At 41.9% G+C, this 17,512-nt stretch overlaps 1 protein-coding gene across 3 annotated transcripts; it reads left to right on the top strand.

The window, feature by feature from the left end:
• Positions 1-228: 228 nt before the first annotated feature.
• LOC119164291 (diphthine--ammonia ligase) lies at positions 229-12,072 on the top strand. 3 transcript variants are annotated; one of them, XM_075871335.1, is made up of 8 exons: positions 229-395; positions 497-588; positions 2,259-2,443; positions 2,587-2,660; positions 4,635-4,753; positions 6,648-6,712; positions 8,551-8,642; positions 11,940-12,072. In XM_075871335.1, exons 1-8 carry the CDS (start codon positions 373-375, stop codon positions 11,983-11,985), a joined length of 696 nt encoding a protein of 231 aa, XP_075727450.1. In that variant the 5' UTR covers positions 229-372; the 3' UTR covers positions 11,986-12,072. The 3 variants fall into 3 exon arrangements, with proteins under 3 accessions (XP_075727450.1, XP_037272338.2, XP_075727451.1); XM_037416441.2 differs by lacking the exon at positions 11,940-12,072 and adding an exon at positions 11,501-11,665; XM_075871336.1 differs by lacking the exons at positions 497-588; positions 11,940-12,072 and adding an exon at positions 11,501-11,665 and having other exon boundaries at positions 258-395.
• Positions 12,073-17,512: the final 5,440 nt, after the last annotated feature.

Raw genomic sequence — 17,512 nt, 5'->3', positions numbered from 1 at the left:
CTTTTTTTAACTAATATCAACGGTAGTTTCGTTAAATTTGTCGTTATTTTCGGTTGAGAATTTCAAACACTGATGTGTCGCCATTTTTAAATGTTGTGTGCGTGCATGTGGGCGTGCTTGTTCGCGCAACAAAATATTCGGCGCACGTGCATTAGTTTCGCTTCGCTAGCAAGGATAAGTAGCGGGAAAACGCGCCAAAAACATCGTGCGTCGTCGTCAGTTACCGGTTTGGGAGTTATTCCAATCACTGCTGTCAACGAGATTGCTTAACGTTTCGGCAGTAGTGGTGTGATCGTATGTGCTCGGAATCAATTTGTGATTTTCGCTGATCCTTCAAGACGCTTTCGCTTCGTGACATCGACCGCGCGCATCATGAAAGTGTTGGCGTTGGTTAGGTAAGGGTGGAGGAGTCGTACCGTCTTTCGCGCGCTGAATGCATTAGTTTAACGCGTAGTAAACGTCGTCGCCTTATTTCATTTTTTTATATATACTGCAGCGGTGGCAAGGACAGTTGTTTCAACATGATGAAGTGTGTTGAGAACGGCCACGAAATAGTCGCTCTCGCCCACTTAAAGCCGAAAGATGCGGGTATGTTTCCTTGTTTTCTTTCTGATACTTTCTTTAAAGAAATCAGAGGCAATTTCCTAGGACGCATCCTATTTCTCGCCGGCATGCATGGAATCCGTCAGGGGGACACTTAAGTTATTTTCAATGCTTTCACTGAAAGCAATATCTCCCCATGTCTTTCACATGTAAAATTGCTTTGATGTGGCATTTGGGTTTTGGCCTGTCCTCTGAATAAATGTTTGAATGAACTTTGGCCTGGTAGCATCCAAGTGATCAGCATATTACACCTACATAATTTCCCGCCCAGAACATAGAAAAAAAAACTGTTAAAAACACGATGTGTGCTTTTGCTGCTCATGTGTCCCATGGCTGACTTGAACTGGCACCATCGAAATGTTCGATTACAGCTTTGGGTCTCTTCGGTAGTGATGTCGTTATTCGGTCAGGATAAAACTGTTCATTTTGATGTTCAGATTTTGAAACCCATGCAAATAATGAAGCAGACTCTTTACGATTAGGCAATTTATCTCTTGATGCACAGTAGTAGTCTGAAATAATTAGCACTCTTTTATGACCTCTAATCAACTTAATAATGAATTTACTACGATACTGCAACCACATTGGGCACTTTCAGTTGGTGTCGAGATCGACCTGGACAGAATTTCTCAACTTTGATTGGCTGATAGGTTGTGGCTTTTAGGTTGACGTCATGAAATCACTCATTGCTGAATATACTTGCTGTAGCTTTACCAATTTTATGTGTTTGTAGCGCTACACCCAGACGCAGCAATAAGCAGTTGCTGAAGTTATGTCGAGTGTGTTTTTTTTGTGGTGCATACTGGTTTGTACTGCTTTGAATAAGCCATAATATTCTTTCAAAAGAGGATCATGTTGGTGTCAGCGCTGGGCACACTAGCGTTAGTCATTGATGCTCCTGTCCTTGGCAGTAGTCACACAATAGCAAGAGCACTGAAGATCTTGCACGATAGCAAGAGCACTAGTGTCGGTGGTTAGTCCTTCTCACTAGGGCACCAGCCTCGTATGTCACCGTATTGCGGTGCATCTTCAGTGCTTTTGCTGTTGTGCTCGTGTCACTACTGCCGAGGCCAGGCACGTCAATGACCAACGCTAGTGTGCCCAGTGCTGACACCAACATGTTTTTTTTTTGAAGAAGGTTATGGCTCCTTCAAAGCAGTAGTGTTAATGCCATAAGAAAGAACAAAAATTGCATCGTTTGATTGAGAATCGTTACAACCCCCAACACTGCATCATGCATTAGCCACCTACACCATCAGACCCAAGTGGCAGGAATGTCTAACAGGCAGCGTCTATTTATCACCTTATCTATCTTGTCTATCTACCTTGTCTATTTGTCTATCTATCACACACTGGATGAAGCTTTAGAAATCATTATCGCTACATCTGTGCATACTGCTAAACATCTCCAAACGGAAACAGCAAAGGGTCTTTCACAAGCTGCATATGAAAGAGATGCACTTTCCAGGCAGTTGCTCAATCATGCAACTTCATCAGTTCGAGATCAAACTCACATTCGTCGCTTGTCTGTGGACTTGCTCATGGTTTTAGAATGCTTAAAAGAAATGTGACAATTACATCTGTGCGTTTCACCCCTTCTAGTTAGGTGTGCATTGACAAAGCCAACGGGAACTGTCTTCTGTTGTCTTTCATAGATGAGCTCGACAGCTACATGTACCAGTCTGTAGGTCACGAAATCATCGACCACTACGCTGAAGCCATGGGACTGCCATTGTTCCAGGGGCACATTGTGGGCAAGCCGTACAACCAAGCGAGTGAATATGAGGTGACAGAAGGCGACGAAGTTGAAGATCTTTTCGAGTTGATGACCAGGGCCAAAGTGAGTTGACCATGCAGCACATTGCTCACACTTGCAACGCCATGGCTGCATTTAAAGATGCTTTAAATGCAGCCATTGGTGATGGTGCTGTATATGTAATTTTTTTCTTTTTGTTCTGCCCCGGAACTCCACCCTTTTTCTAGGAGGCTGTTGACTACGAAGCGGTGTCAGTCGGTGCCATATTTTCGGACTACCAGCGTGTACGTGTTCTTAATGTGTAAGCTACCTACTGATTCCCATCTTGTTTCTATAGTCGGGTACAACTTGAAAAAGCGTTAAAGTAACCAGGCTGTCAATATTTCTAGAGACTTCGACAACGGCGTCTCTGATAATCATATCGTAGTTCTGGGATGTTAAAGGGCCAGTAAACAACCCCCGAGGTTCAAAAATTGTGATGAAGAAAAATATACGCACTCTTTCTATGTGAATATGCTGCCGCAAAAATTTTTGCAAATATGTGCCATAATAAGGAGGTTACAGGGTCGCCAACGTGACACTTCGCCAACGTGACACGACGTCAGCGACACATCATCGTCGCACAGCCACTGACCAAGCAGGGCATTCCGACGTGAGCATGTGTCGTGACAGTGCAGGGAGGAAGAGCAGTTTGAGGAGCAGCCTTTATCTCGGAGGCTTTTGTTCTGGCAATACCGCTTCTCCTGGTAGTCTCGGGCTCTGCGAAACGGCAGAGGGCGGCACAAGAAAATGAATATGGGGACTGCACGACCGAAATTGCATCACTGCAGGGCCAATGCACCATTTCATCGTGCAAAAGACCAATCGATAAGCTGGTATGGTACCTAAAGTTGCCCATGGGCAAGCTTGCGTCACTGTGGTTACAAGGGGTATTGGTCATGCAAAGGAAGTAAGTTCACGAATACATTTTCAAAATGCAGGTTCTGCGCAGTGCGCAGCATTGTATTATTCTTTAAATGTGATTGCTGCAGTCTACTGTACAAATTGGCAAGCTTGTGAGGGGGGTGAAAAAAAAGCCAGAGCCTTTTACTGGCCCTTTAAACCCAAACAAATATTATTACTATTACTAACTTTAGGCAGGAGAAGCTTTGCCCAGATCAGCAACACACTTATTAGTACAAGCTTGTGTTAATCGAGTTTTGATGTGCAAATGAGGCTGCCTTCTAACTTTAGAAATGTGGCAGCTTGGGCTAGTTCGTATGGCATGACGATAGTTATAGCGCGAGAACAGAACGACGACACAGAGACAAGAAGGACACGTGCGCTAACTGTTAGCGCTCGTGTCCTTCTTGTCTCTGTGTCGGGTTCTGCTCTCGCGCTATAACTATCGTCATGCCTTCTAAAGTTGCGCCCAGCTATAGCTCATTGTGTTGTACATGTAACGTGGTTTTTAAGCATAAGTATAGTTAAAGGGGCTCAAAGCATTTTTTTTTTTTTTTACTGGGTTGTACAATTCTGAACCACCCACACTGGTTGTTGACGGTCGCGCGGTTCAGTAGTGGTTCTGCACCTTCTAATGCAAACTGTGCCAAAGTGGCATTCACTGTTGGTAAAAGGGGCTTTGGGACAGCAATTTAAACTTTAATTGCCTGTGTAAAACATGCTCTGAGAGTCGAGGTGTTGAAAAATTTCACAAGCGCCACTACACTAGTCACTTATCTCTTAATTGTAGGGATAAACGGAGAATGCAGCTAAACTACGTCATAGATATTTCGCCATGTTTACTGAAACACCTACCGTGTTTGTACATTGAAACTTGCACTTGCTTGATTTCGTTTCGCGGCAGTTTCAACACTAAGTTTATTGGCCACAAATTTGGGGCACCCCTAATAAACAACTTCTCAAGAACTATAACCTGCAAGGCAATCGCTATAGACTGTGCTTTCATAATAATATCTTAAGAATGGTGTAGCTATTGCCAGTACACAACAAGATCACATATAGCATAAGATACCTGTCATTCAGTCAGGCCTGAAAGACTATACGAGGAATAGCTGTTCAGGCATAACATTTCATCTTTATGAAAAATACACTTCAGAATCCAAAATTCATGTGCTTTAAAGGTTTTGGCATAAAGATTAAAAATGAAACTTTGGCCTTGATCTAAACAGAGTCATTGTTGTACGTTGGGCCTTTTTAAATGTACAGATTGCCTCATAGGTAAATTAATGTCACAAGCAAGGCGACACAATTTGACTGTCCCGTGTTGTTCCAGGTGTGACCGACTGGGCGTCACAATGCTGGCCTATCTTTGGCACTGTGACCAGTCCCTGCTATTGAGAGAGATGGTGGACTGCGGCATCCACGCCATCCTCATAAAGGTTGCCGCCTTGGGTAATTTCTCTTTAGCCCTTGTGCTCAGTAATTCTGTGGCCACAGCATCCGATCTCACCAGTTTCGATTCCATGCTGTTATGGCCTCATTCCAGTGGAGTTGGAAAAGTCATCCAGATTCTTCACTTTGTACGACAATGAATTAGAAACATTGTGAACATTAAAAAGGCTTAAACGTTAAAAACCGCACAAACACACCCTCTAGTTCACAGTATGCTTGTACCCTCGATTAGAAAAAAAAAGTCAATCCACCATAATCTAAAAGTAGTACACATAAGTTCATAATTTTTTAAACTACTTCTGCCAGCTGAAATGGGCAAAGCGAACATGCTCTCAACAACAGCGATGTGCCTCTCTTGTCGAGAGGATGTGTTAGCCACATCAAATAGCAAAAACGTTGCGACAGTTTTACTGCTCAAAAAATTAAAACCTAAGTATAACAGCGTGTAAACCTTTTACTAAAGTGTTCAAGCAAGAATAAGAGAAAAATTTGGTGTTTTTGATGGTACTTAGGGTATTTAAATCTCACTGACACAAAAATAAAGATTCATAACATGGCATAATTGTTCTGGCCAATGCCTGAACCACTGAACAGCCATTTACAATTGCCATGTAGCCGCGCTGAAGCTCCGTTTAGTCTACTCAGAGAATAAGAGAGAATAAACTTTTATTATTAACAAATAATACTCAGTTGTGGTGTTCCGAAGGCCATCGACTGGATGGTCGTTGAAGAGTGCTTATGTGACACTGGCAGTGGCGTAACTAGACAGGATGGTGCCCATGGCAAATATAATTCCACGCCAGTCATGTGATAATGATTGTGATTATTAATATTATATTATTTGTGTGCAACAATGTCGTCTGGCTTTTTTGTACAAGTGAATCAACATTTCTCAATTCGTCACTACAGTGAACTAAAGCTTTCTTGCACATTGTATGCATGATATGACACACCAGAAGTGTGGCGGCATGGCCCCACCAGTTTTGATCCTGTAGGGGCGACCTTTCTATGGGCCCAGGGCACTAGTGCCCCGTTTGGGTCCTCGGGAAGTCCCTGAGCGCATGTTGTGCGGATCTGGCTTGGCGGCCCCTCTCCCAAGTGGTGCATGAGACACTTGTACCCCCTTGTCCCCCACCCTCCTATAGTTGCAACACTGGTAATAAAAAAATTAAACTGAGGAATACTGTCTTCGTTAGTTACAGCAGTATATTTGTCAACCAGTTGACAGATGCTACTACGATGTCATTTTTTGTCACCTTTAATGCATGGTAACGGTGGAGTGCAGCGGCCGCAACAAAACTTCTCTGTGCACGCTGTGCTCTTGAACTTCCTTGAAAAAGTTTTTCAGCATTCAGATCCGTACTTGTCAATAAGGAAGAACAGTTGCACATACTGTTCACTTCGGGGCTTCCTTTTCGTTAAGTTTCTAATTTGATTTTATCTTTCTCTGAACTTATGCAGTTATGGGTGGGCTTTCTCTTGCACACTTAAGTAAAAGTAATGGGAAATCCCGAAACTAGTTCTCATTCCACCGAATTTGGTCACTGACAATACTTGAAGGCACATTTCTGTGACAGCAGTGTGATCTTGCAACATTGCCAAAATCAGGCATTTGAATTTGCCATACCTGCTCGTATAAAAAAAATAACGGCTCATTCATTTAAAAGGTTACTGCACCCTTGCTACCTTATTTTTTGTTCTATGTAATATTAATACAGGATGTACTGTATCTCTTTTTCGGAGCCTTGCAGTGGGATCTTTTGCTAAGGCAGTTTTTCTGGCTGACTTCTTGCTGTATATTGGTTAACGGGTTGCACTGTGAAACCTACATTGATTGATTGAATGATTGATCGTTTTATTGATTGCACATGCATTTTTCGCACTCCACGACTAGGCCTGGACCCTCACAAGCACTTAGGGAAGACTTTGGCAGAAATCTATGACCACATGATTTCTATGGTACGTTTCACGCGAGTGACGGGTTGACATAAAATTGTTTTGATGAATAATTTCAGGAAGGTAGTGCCTTAAACAGACTGAAAGAGAGAGAGAGCCAAATTAAATGGGAAACTCGGGGATGCTTACTGGAAGGGAGGTTTATGGTTTGCTACATTATAATATATAGGAAGGCAAAGGTTGAATGGAAGAAACAAAGAAAGGATGGACAAAACATATCCAATTTACAAAATAAAAGACAGTGCAGGAATGATACGATGGATTTGCAGTCCTTCTAATGGAGCACTCAAACGTAAAAGCTGTCACCTGACTTGTTTAATCACTACAGCAGACTCTCGCTGAATGAAAATCTCTCGAACAGAACTGCTGCTCAAAGGGACTCTAAAGAGCGAAATAATTTTTTGCCTATTAGTGATGTACAATTTCACTATCCCGAAAACACCACTTTTACCGCAACACGACTCTTAGTAAGCAAGAAAATGTGCGAAAAGAAAATGCGGGTGGCGACGTTACCTTGAAATTCCCGAATCAAACACCGCGAGTAAAAAATTTTGAAAGAATCTACTGGGGTCCCACGTAGATTACAATCGATAAAAATGAAGTACACTGTAATCTATGGACGCCACAGACATAGCATACAAAGTTTGCGAAAAATTTTATCGAGCCGATGCCACAAAAATATAAAAATAAATTTTGAGATTTCTTACGTCGCGCTCAAAGATTTTGGTGCAAAATTTGAAAGTGAAACTTCGACCTCGATTTTCTCCGCTAATAATGAACTTATGATATTGAAACATATGGCATTAGAGTTCTCAGAGTGCAGTTTGTAAATCTGATTCACATCATTGCACCTCTTTAGTGTCCCTTAAAAAGAAACATGTGCTTCTGACCAGATTGGTTTCGTGCTTGCATTCTGCACCCTTGTTCATCTCTGAGTAAATGGGACTCCTGTTATATGAAGTGCACTTCCCTGGTCCTTTCTGGTTCTGTTTAATGAGAGTCAACTGTAAATAAACCAGCATTCTGCGACTGCCTTCTTAAGAAGCATTCCTTCGAAAACGAGCCAGCAGTGTCGTGAGGACAGTGGCAAAGAGCATATTCGATAGTTTCCTCACTGCCGCGTAATTACAAACAGCATTATCTTCAACTGCATTGTTAAAGGGCACACCTTAGCTATGTCTGGAAGCAATGGAAGGGGTTTGTCACTTAAAAATTCTTGAGTGAAAGCCAAAAGTTAAGGTTCATTAAAACATAAAAAAAGTTATAATACGAATATGCTATTAAACAAATGCATTTCAAAAGATGGGATGCATGGGCTTGTTCCTACTGCAGTGCTTAAACCTACAGCATTAAAAATGATTTTGACACAGATGTAAACACAACAGCACTGTTGCCTTAATCTTGATCAAGTCGGGAAACACGACTATCCCTTAATGAGCACCAGAATTTGTCCTGAAATGCCAGGTTTGACATCGCTCACATTATATAGTGCAAGAAAATTACTTAATCAGAAATGTAATGCTAGTACTAGTTTAAATTTACACTATATGACAGCTCTTCCAAATTCTTGATATGCACTCCATAGTTCATTGAAATGTGCTTGTGCTTTTTTGTTTTTAAATCCTTATTGCCCTGGTTCTAACATGAGAAATGTGTGCTCTGTACTTTGAGTAAAGAGCTGTGGTGGCAAATATGCCATGGCAGCTTATTAAGTACTCTCTGAAATGTCTCATGCAGACATCTATCCTTTTGGTAATTGGGAATGAGTTCTAAACGAGTGCACTTTATAAGAATAGTTTTGTAATGTTGAAGCTATAATTTTACTTTCCAACATTTGCCAGGAAAAGAAGTACGGCCTTAATGTTTGTGGTGAAGGCGGAGAATACGAGACGGCCACCTTGGACTGCCCGCTGTTTCGCAAACGAATTGTCGTGTGAGTGTTCACGTTACAGCCAGCACTAGATCATAATGTCATATTAACGCAATTGCGTTAAAGAGCTCGTTTCCCAGAAAGTTCAGCATCGGTGTTGTTGGTTGTGAAAAATTATCATGGTGTGACCGAAAAACTGAGAAAGATGCAAATAAAGTAAAACATAAAAATTCTAGGTTTGTCGGGGGTTCGAACCTGAGTTGTCTGTGTGGAAAGCGGGTGTTCTACTACACAGCCATACCTCCGGCTGTGGGTGTTCTATCACACAGCCACACCTCTGCTTGTGAATACAGTGACAATAACTTCCTCTGCTTGAAAATGCAATGAAAGTAACTTTCATGCTTCACCAAACACATGCCTCCTATATACATGCTTCACAATACAACATGAAATATTGTCGTAATGCGTGGTACAAGCGTACATATCTATCTGGCATCAGAACATGGGATTATCATGACTTTATAGTATAAAGCCAGTCTCCCACTACAAAAAGGCACACGTGCTACTGCACCCTTAAGGCCACGTAATGGGTGCATAGCTAGTTCGAAATCATTTCATACACCAAGTGTTTGAAGTATGCACTAGTAACAGAATATAACTATCGCGTTCAACTCTGAAAGGCGAAGCCAGCGCGTCCCCCAATTTTAATTTAACGCAACTTGGTCAACCCTTGAAACACCCACACGTTCACTCACACCACACACGGGGATTACCAAGTTGCGCTAAATTACTTAAAATGCGTCGAGTTAACAACTGGCCCTACAAGTTTTAATAAACACTGTGATGCGGCTATCACAAAGGCACATCAAATTAATGAATACCTTGGTGATGCCTAACATTTGTGGAAAGTGTACATGCTGACATTAGTGAAGAGAGAAGGCGCATTGCGATTCATGCAAAAAAATTATGAAAGCGTGATTCATCCAGTGGGTGTGGACTGGTCTGGAAGCACACAATCATGCAATCAACTTGATATAAATGCTGGCTTACGGCCACCTCCATGTTGGCCATTTGTGTCAAAGCCACTGGCGAAACATCTCATTCAACAAAAGAAATACTTGCTGCACTGGTGGAGATATTTACTGTAATATTACATTTCGGTTTGAACTGTACCGGAGTGTAACTAATGCATAAGCGAATCGTCAATCAACATAAGAATTTTTTCTTGTGTTTGTTGTGTTGAGGTTTAGCAGTATTGAGTTCAACAGTGCTCATGTTGCGTCATGCTTCATCATGCTACTATTATGTTTGTTTCTTTTGCACTTCAAGTAAATGTTTTTAAGTAAAGAATCAACTCTCATGCTTTGTGTTAAAGTGCCCTGTTGCTTATGCTGACTCATGCTTATGGAATGCGGAAAATGTGGATGAAATCGAGATACATACAGGACTAGCGCTTTGTAGCAACTGGTTTTATTACTGGCAATGTATGTGCACCACCCTGCTTAGATAACACTGTCACTGTTTGCAAACATAATAAAGTAACATTTAAAGAAATCATGGAACCTTTTTTCATTTCGCAGCACAAAGATGAGTGTTTATGTGATCGGTCCATTGCCATATCAGACAGAGACGCCACTACTGTCTGCATTTTCCTGAATGATACATCGTTCCACGGTGTTTCGTCATGTGTACGCTTGTGCGAATAAGGAATTAAAGGTTTAAAGTGAATTCAGAGTGGATAGTTATTTTGGTAGTTCGAATCGAATTTGAATAGTATATAGTATCACATATTGCGAGGCTCTTTTCTCAAGTTTTCCCATCGCCGCATTACACGTGTATGTGCTGCCTTGTACAACCACACCCATTGACTAAAGAACCATCGAGATAATCGTAGAACCTTCAGGTGCGATTACTACCACGACGTGAACATTACAGATTCTTCTGGAACTTACGCCGCCGGTGGTGATAGCGCTGGGATATTCGATGGCACATATATAAATGCCGACGTGCATCATTGCTTCTCAGTGCATCAATAGCGAACGCTCTGTTAGCCACTATCAGTGCTACCGCGTTGCTGTCCTCTCACTTTACGTTCACCGGCCACAAGTGCGGCCCAAATAAACAGTTTTCATCCAAACATCCCATCTGCTTCCTTTCTTCACGACACCACCCTGTGACAATATTATAAAGCAAAATGAGCATATTTGTTGTGACCCCACCAACATGCACAATATTTTTCAAAATATCAAGCAAGGCCTGTGTAAATGCCATTTTTTTATTCCAAGGATGTGGAAATAACTTTGAATATTTACAGGATTTGGCTTTTGGTAGAATGCAACTGATAACATGTAAAATATTGTGCATTTTGAAATTTTTCTATACTTAGAGTACATAACCTTAACTATAAAGAATGCTGAATCGATGTGAGGGTGATATGTTCATTTAACCTTATGTGGGGCTTCACGGCAGTACGGATATACTCTAAATAGGTGTTCTCACGGCTTAACGACCCTTCAGTGCTGTGAAGTTACCTCTACAGGGGTTCCATGTGGAATAATATGCATCTATTTGTTTAATTCAAATATATAGAAACTTTCAATAATTTAAATATAGATAAGCAAATTTGAATGCTGTGATATTTTTTAGAATATTCGAAGCACTTTAATGTTTGCACAAGCCTCGTTACGTGTTCTGATGTATGAGAAATGCTTTGTGCAGATCTGTTTGGATAAAGTCTTAGCTTTCCGGTAATAAAACCAGTTGTTAGAAAGACTTTGTCCTGTGTGTATCTCCGCCTCATCCCGGTGTTCTTTTGGCTCTATATGCATGAGCTAACTAGGCATGACTCAACTGGGTTCTGTCTAGGTCAAATAGCCTTGTTGCTTGCTCATTTTGTCCTTTGCTTGTCTTTATGCTTTCAGAGATGAAAGTGAAGTTGTGATTCACTCTGACGATGCCTTTGCACCTGTGGGCTATTTGAAGATTAAGCGAATGCACCTGGATGATAAGCCAAACTCTGAACATGGACTAAAAGCGTCATCTAAGGTGTCATTATGACATTGATTAAATGGACTGCTTACTAATAATGGCTGTTTTTGTGTTCCGTCATTTCCATTGAAATACAGTCGAGCTCTGTCATGACGAAGTTTCGTCTGACATGAAATGGCTTACCTGTCTAAAAAAAGTCGCAGCTTTGCCGCAAAGGCGAAGCAATAAATGCGATAGCAGCAAATTGGAAGGTCACGTGCAAAATGGCAACAGAATTGTTCTGGTGTAAGCCCAAGGCCAGCCAAGACGTACGATTGTCTGAACCGCGAGATAAGCGCGCCCGTTAGCGTCCACCCTGCTTTCTCTCCACAGGGCAAAGTGCGCGTCGGAGATGGGAGTGCCCGCTGCCCCGTTGTGACAATGTGGCGATGGGCTCTCATTGTGCCATCTTGCTGGTAATGCTGAAAACATGATAGCTCCCCCGAGATGCCCGTCACCAGCGGTAAGTGGTAGATATAATGAGCTTGCTGTTTGAACGTTGGAGGTGCTCTTATGTGGCTAAGTGGTTAACGCCTTGCACTCACGATTCAGAGGCCCCACATTCTATTCCACACGCCGAAGTCTTTTTATTAACTATTTTTCTTTCTTGCGTTTTCATATACCGATACGTATAATATACGGTGAGTGACGACGATGCCCACGGCGAAATCCAACCGAAAGTGTCCATATAATTGCTGTCACAATAAAACATGTTAATGGGTGACTCTGAAATTTTATTGAAGTCATGACTGTTTTATTTTCATCACTATAATCCATAATTCACTGTGGTGAAGTTTGAGTGTTTTCCACTATCCCTTTTCTCATATTACAATCGAATTCACAAATATTAAATGCACATATAACGTATTAATTTGGGTATTGAACAGTTATGTGTTTCTCTCTCAATTCTCTTTTCGATATATAAAACATTTTATATATAGAACTACCAATATATAGAACTTCATCTGGTCTCTCTCGGATTCAATATATCAGAGTTTGACCGTGCTTCTTATTGTGAAAAAGTCTATTGTTTTTGGCAGGGTTACTATTATAATATTGGCCCACAACCTTAATCTATTTTTTATGTAAACGGCTGGCAAAAGTACTGCCTTATGGTGTTGCCTTCATGATGCAATGATTTTCTGTGTGAGGCTTTACGTAGTCGCTAATTGTCTGTGGTCTTATGTGGCTAAGCTAGAAGATTATGTATTGCCCACATTTGAATGGCAGTAAATCGAAGATGTGTTCTCGTACACTCATTTAGGCACTTGTCAAAGAACTTTACCACTGTAGTGAGCATTGTCGTTTTGCTGTCAGTGATACTTCAGAATCTTCTTCACAAGCTTTCAATAAGTGTACGCTTACATAAACAACAGATTCAAGCTTTGTGTTGGTATAAATTGTTCTTGCAGATACAATACTGACGTTTACCTGCCTTTAGTGCTAGAGCCCATGCTGTAATAACCAGGGTGTCAGAACGAAATGTTTTTAAAGTCGATAATTTTTCTTGGGGACTTTCGACACCATAATTATGGTCTGTCTGTCTGGTCTGTGGACATGTCTGTTTGTCCCCTAAAAGGATTCTGAAAACGGCCAAAATCCAACCCCATCCGCTGCGCCCACCAATATTTCTCAAGTTTCGGCATTCATACTTGTGCGATTGTCGATTAAAAAGCAAATATTGTGCATATCTGAAACACAATATCAACATGTCAATATTCTGTGGTGTGTCGCTTTACACTAGAAAAGTCGTACATAAGTAATTCCAAGGACCGTAGCGTTTAACAGGCTGCGCTGACAATACAACGCTATGCACGAAATGAAAAGTGTTTCCAACACTTCGCTAGGACGACACGGTGGTGGCACCTACCCGTCGCTTTGCGTCGTTTACCTTAGTGGCTCTGAGACCGGCACATACGCTGCACACTTCGTTTTCCAAGATCACTGCCAGATAGCGCTCATGTCTCACGTACCTCGATGCGCTCGTTCGCTTCCGTTGCACGCATTGAGGCACACTAATGCAGCACCTCCAGAATACCATTCACAATACTCTCTCCAGAATACTCATCCAGAATACTCTCTCCAGGCGCAAGGCTATCGTCTTTCGACGACATTTGCAGTGGGACATGCAGGTACGGGGCAAATGTTTTTCTTTTGGTTTTATAGATGTGTCACATTGGCATAGAAAATGCCATTAAAGGCAACCTGAAATGGTTTGGGCTATTTTGTACAAACACATTGGGCTGGTAGACTAGTCATAAGGGTCATTTAGAGACCCATTTGAGGTCTCTGCGTAAACTGTGTAATTTATTACCACACTTTACTATTGCCGATCGCTGCAGGTCGGTACGGATCGCTGCGACTCGGCCAAATGCATTTTAAACTGCCCATTCACAGGGCGACATGCTCTGGCCACTTTACGTCACCATGGCTGCTTATCTGATTTGCTGTAGAATGCATGAAAGTAAGATCGGCTGGTCGGGTGGAGGCACCTGTTGCAGCAGACGCGAACCACTCCACGACCTTAGTACTCTGTTGCCAGACGGCGTGCATGCTGTCAGGTGCACTGTGTGATGGCCTTCGAGACTGCGTGCAACCTGTCGGCATGAGATTTCAGAGGTCTAGACTGGTAAAAACTCAAATCATCGAGCGCACTCATGAGAGCGATGCTATCGCCAGTAATGCCAGCGTGCCTCATAAGTTGAGGAGGCCAGGCAGGGGTGGGAAGAAGCGTATGATATAATTGCCCGTAGCCGCCTTGGCACACGACATGTCACTAAACTTGTGGTGCAAATGGTTTGATGATGCTCTAGCCTAAGCGCTCACAAAACGTGAAGAAACGGTTTCAGGGTCCCTTTAATTTAAGATTTAGTGCCATTTACGCAGAGCCACACGGGCAAGTCAAATGCCATTTGCCGACGAATGACTTCACTGAACTCATTCGATTCAGAATCGCACTCTCTCAGTGCAGTACACATGAAACATTTAAAAAAGCATCTACCGTGTCAAAAATATTTTATACATGATTTTTACTACATATCGTGTTATTTACCACTAGTAGCACAATAGCAAAATATACTTCAGAATTGCAATGGCATTAACCTGACAGGTATCATACCGGATTCTAAGCTTTGGGTTCAATATTCAATGGCCGAAGTCGCTATGGTCGGTAGAAATGTTGTAAAAGACGGGAACTAACTCAAGCTAATGGCAGCATATGCTTTATGCCATATTTAACTATTTCTAAAAACTGGCTTCGTTCAAACGCATGATTATATTTTGTTATATGAAAAATGCTCATTTCTAAAGTTGCTCTTATTAACATTATTGGGTCAAATTCCATTAGGATGAAGTGCGACAGCTTCGCCTTGAAAAAACATGATTTAGAAAGTTAATGCTTTGAATGCTGAAGGTCTTTTTTTGTAGATGTGTTAGTTTCATTCTACCAAAAAAAATTCCATTCCATTTCTGTTCTGGAACAAAAGGATTGTTTTATAACGCTTCGTTGCAGTTTTGATCAGTGTACAAAAAAATTCAAGTTAGGGCAACTATAAAAAATTGCAGATAAAAACACTATTTTCTTTGCAATGTGAATTGTGAATTTTCTGAAGAGGCTGAATGATATGCATCAATGGAGTGAACATGCTCTTAAATGTAGCATGTTATCAAGTGTAATCTTTGATATGCGGAACCACTGTTCTAATAAAACGAACTTCAGTACTAAGAATGTTCTCTGCACACTGGCCTGTGTGACTGGCAACGTTGCACTGCAGTAAAACCACCTTTACCACCTACACACCAACTAACATACACACATTCGTTCATTTCGATTGAAATTTCCAATAACAAATTCAAGTCTAAGCGAATGATAATACTGTGATATTCGTTCGTCGAATATTTGCACAAGCCTAGTCTTCTGAGATGTGCATTAATGTTCAAAATGCATGACCTCGGTGGTTCTGGTTCACCAACTTTTCCTCTCATCCAAAAATCGATTACCGTAGTTACACACGTAATGAACCCACCCTTCACCTTAGCCCTTGAAGAAAGGAAAAAAACATTTTTAATGTATCGGTGCATATTTTCGGTATTATAGCCAGTGTTGTTGACGATCAAAACAACGTTAAATCAAGCCGCTATATCACAAAATAACAACACAATAAAATCCAAAACACAGTTCCGCAACCATGCTAAACAGTTGGGAGCAGCGCGAGCGCAGCCGTCAATCAAAATTTGAAAGTCGCTCCTTTTGCGGCAAAGTGCCATCTGTCAAATGCAGGAGAAACCTTCTTGCTGATAGCTTCACGCAAGCACAGCGGCACAAAAAGCAAAATACAAAGCGCGTGACCTCCAAAGTGGCGGGCTACGCGCTTTTCATGGCCATCTCGGAGGCCATGCAAAGCGCAACTGTTTCAACCACGCCGACGGCACGTTGTGCACCCGCAACGTCTACCGCAACGTTTATGCGCCGTCATCTGACGCTGCTTTTTCGTTGTTGGGTTCGTCGTTGTGAACTTAGTTGGAACACCTGCTGCACAGGGTGCGTTTGGCCGGTAGGCTAGTAGCACGACTGGTTACAAACAGCGTGTGCTGGAGCATCGGAACTGAGCAGCTGAATGACACTCCGGAGTCAATCCGTGCGCTTTTGTTATGGAAGGAAACAAAAAGAGCTCCGGGATACAGAAAAAAAGATTTGTCCCGCATTTCATAGGCCAAAACAAGCAAAGCCATCATACGAAATTTTGACTGTTATAACTTATGCGACTTTTTTCTCCCATGTAAAGAACCCTACCCACGAATTGGCACTATCTTTTCTGAAAAAAAAAAAAAGGTGGATTCATGATACGAGCAAATACGGTACAAATATTTCAATTTTACTTTAAAATGAAATACTAGGTAATGTTTCAGTTCCATTTTACTTTTTGTCAAGAGTATCGTTTTTCATTCTTCATTTTTACTTTTTGTTCTGACGCTTGTGATAACACTGTTAAATTCTTTCATCACAGATGATCACAATGACTGGTTGCCAGCGCTGGACACCGGACTTTAAGCAAAGCTTGCAGATAACTCGCATATTTCAGTGGTGGCGTTGTGAGTGAAAAGTCATGTGCAGGCAATGCAACCCTCAAATGTATGCTAAGCACACGCATATTAGCATGTGCCATTTTCCAATAATTAGTGCTCTCTTTGCGTGATGTGATAGATAGAAAGAAGGATTGAAAAAAAAATTGGCCGTGTATCTGCGTGCTTCGCTGCAAATGTCGTCAAAAGACAGTAGTCTTCCGCCGACTTTCTTTGATTGATATGCGGGGTTTAACGTCCCAAAACCACCATATGATTATGAGAGACGCCGTAGTGGAGGGCTCCGGAAATTTTGACCACCTGGGGTTCTTTAACGTGCACCCAAATCTGAGCACACGGGCCTCGACATTTCCGCCTCCATCGGAAATGCAGCCGCCGCAGCCGGGATTTGAACCCGCGACCTGCGGGTCAGTAGCCGAGTACCTTAGCCACTAGACCACCGCGGCGGGGCGCCGACTTTCTTTCATGCACGGCGTTGCATTTTCAGCGCAGCCTAAGAAGCACTAGCGTCTTTAGAATAACATATCTATCAATTTCCATAAAGGAACACACTACCGAATACTCACATATTGATTTTATGCCTCAGGCATGCGTAATTTTGCTTTTTGATCGACCATGTTTGCAAGTATGAACACACCCACCAGTTCAAAATGGCTGGGCGTTGAGCAAGTGCTTAGACCTTGGCCAGGTGGCTGAACTGTTTCTTTTGACAGACAGATAAACAGACTTGTCAAAATTTTTGTGTTCCAAGCATCCTAAGCATGACTATCGTCTTTAAAAGTAGCACGTCAGGCACACATGAGCTTCCCTTACACCAATTTCTT

The sequence above is a fragment of the Rhipicephalus microplus genome, chromosome 8, assembly GCF_043290135.1.
Source record: "Rhipicephalus microplus isolate Deutch F79 chromosome 8, USDA_Rmic, whole genome shotgun sequence".
Lineage (NCBI taxonomy): Eukaryota > Metazoa > Arthropoda > Arachnida > Ixodida > Ixodidae > Rhipicephalus > Rhipicephalus microplus.
Note: the sequence above shows the minus strand (reverse complement) of the source record. Positions and strands in the feature narration are given on the sequence as shown.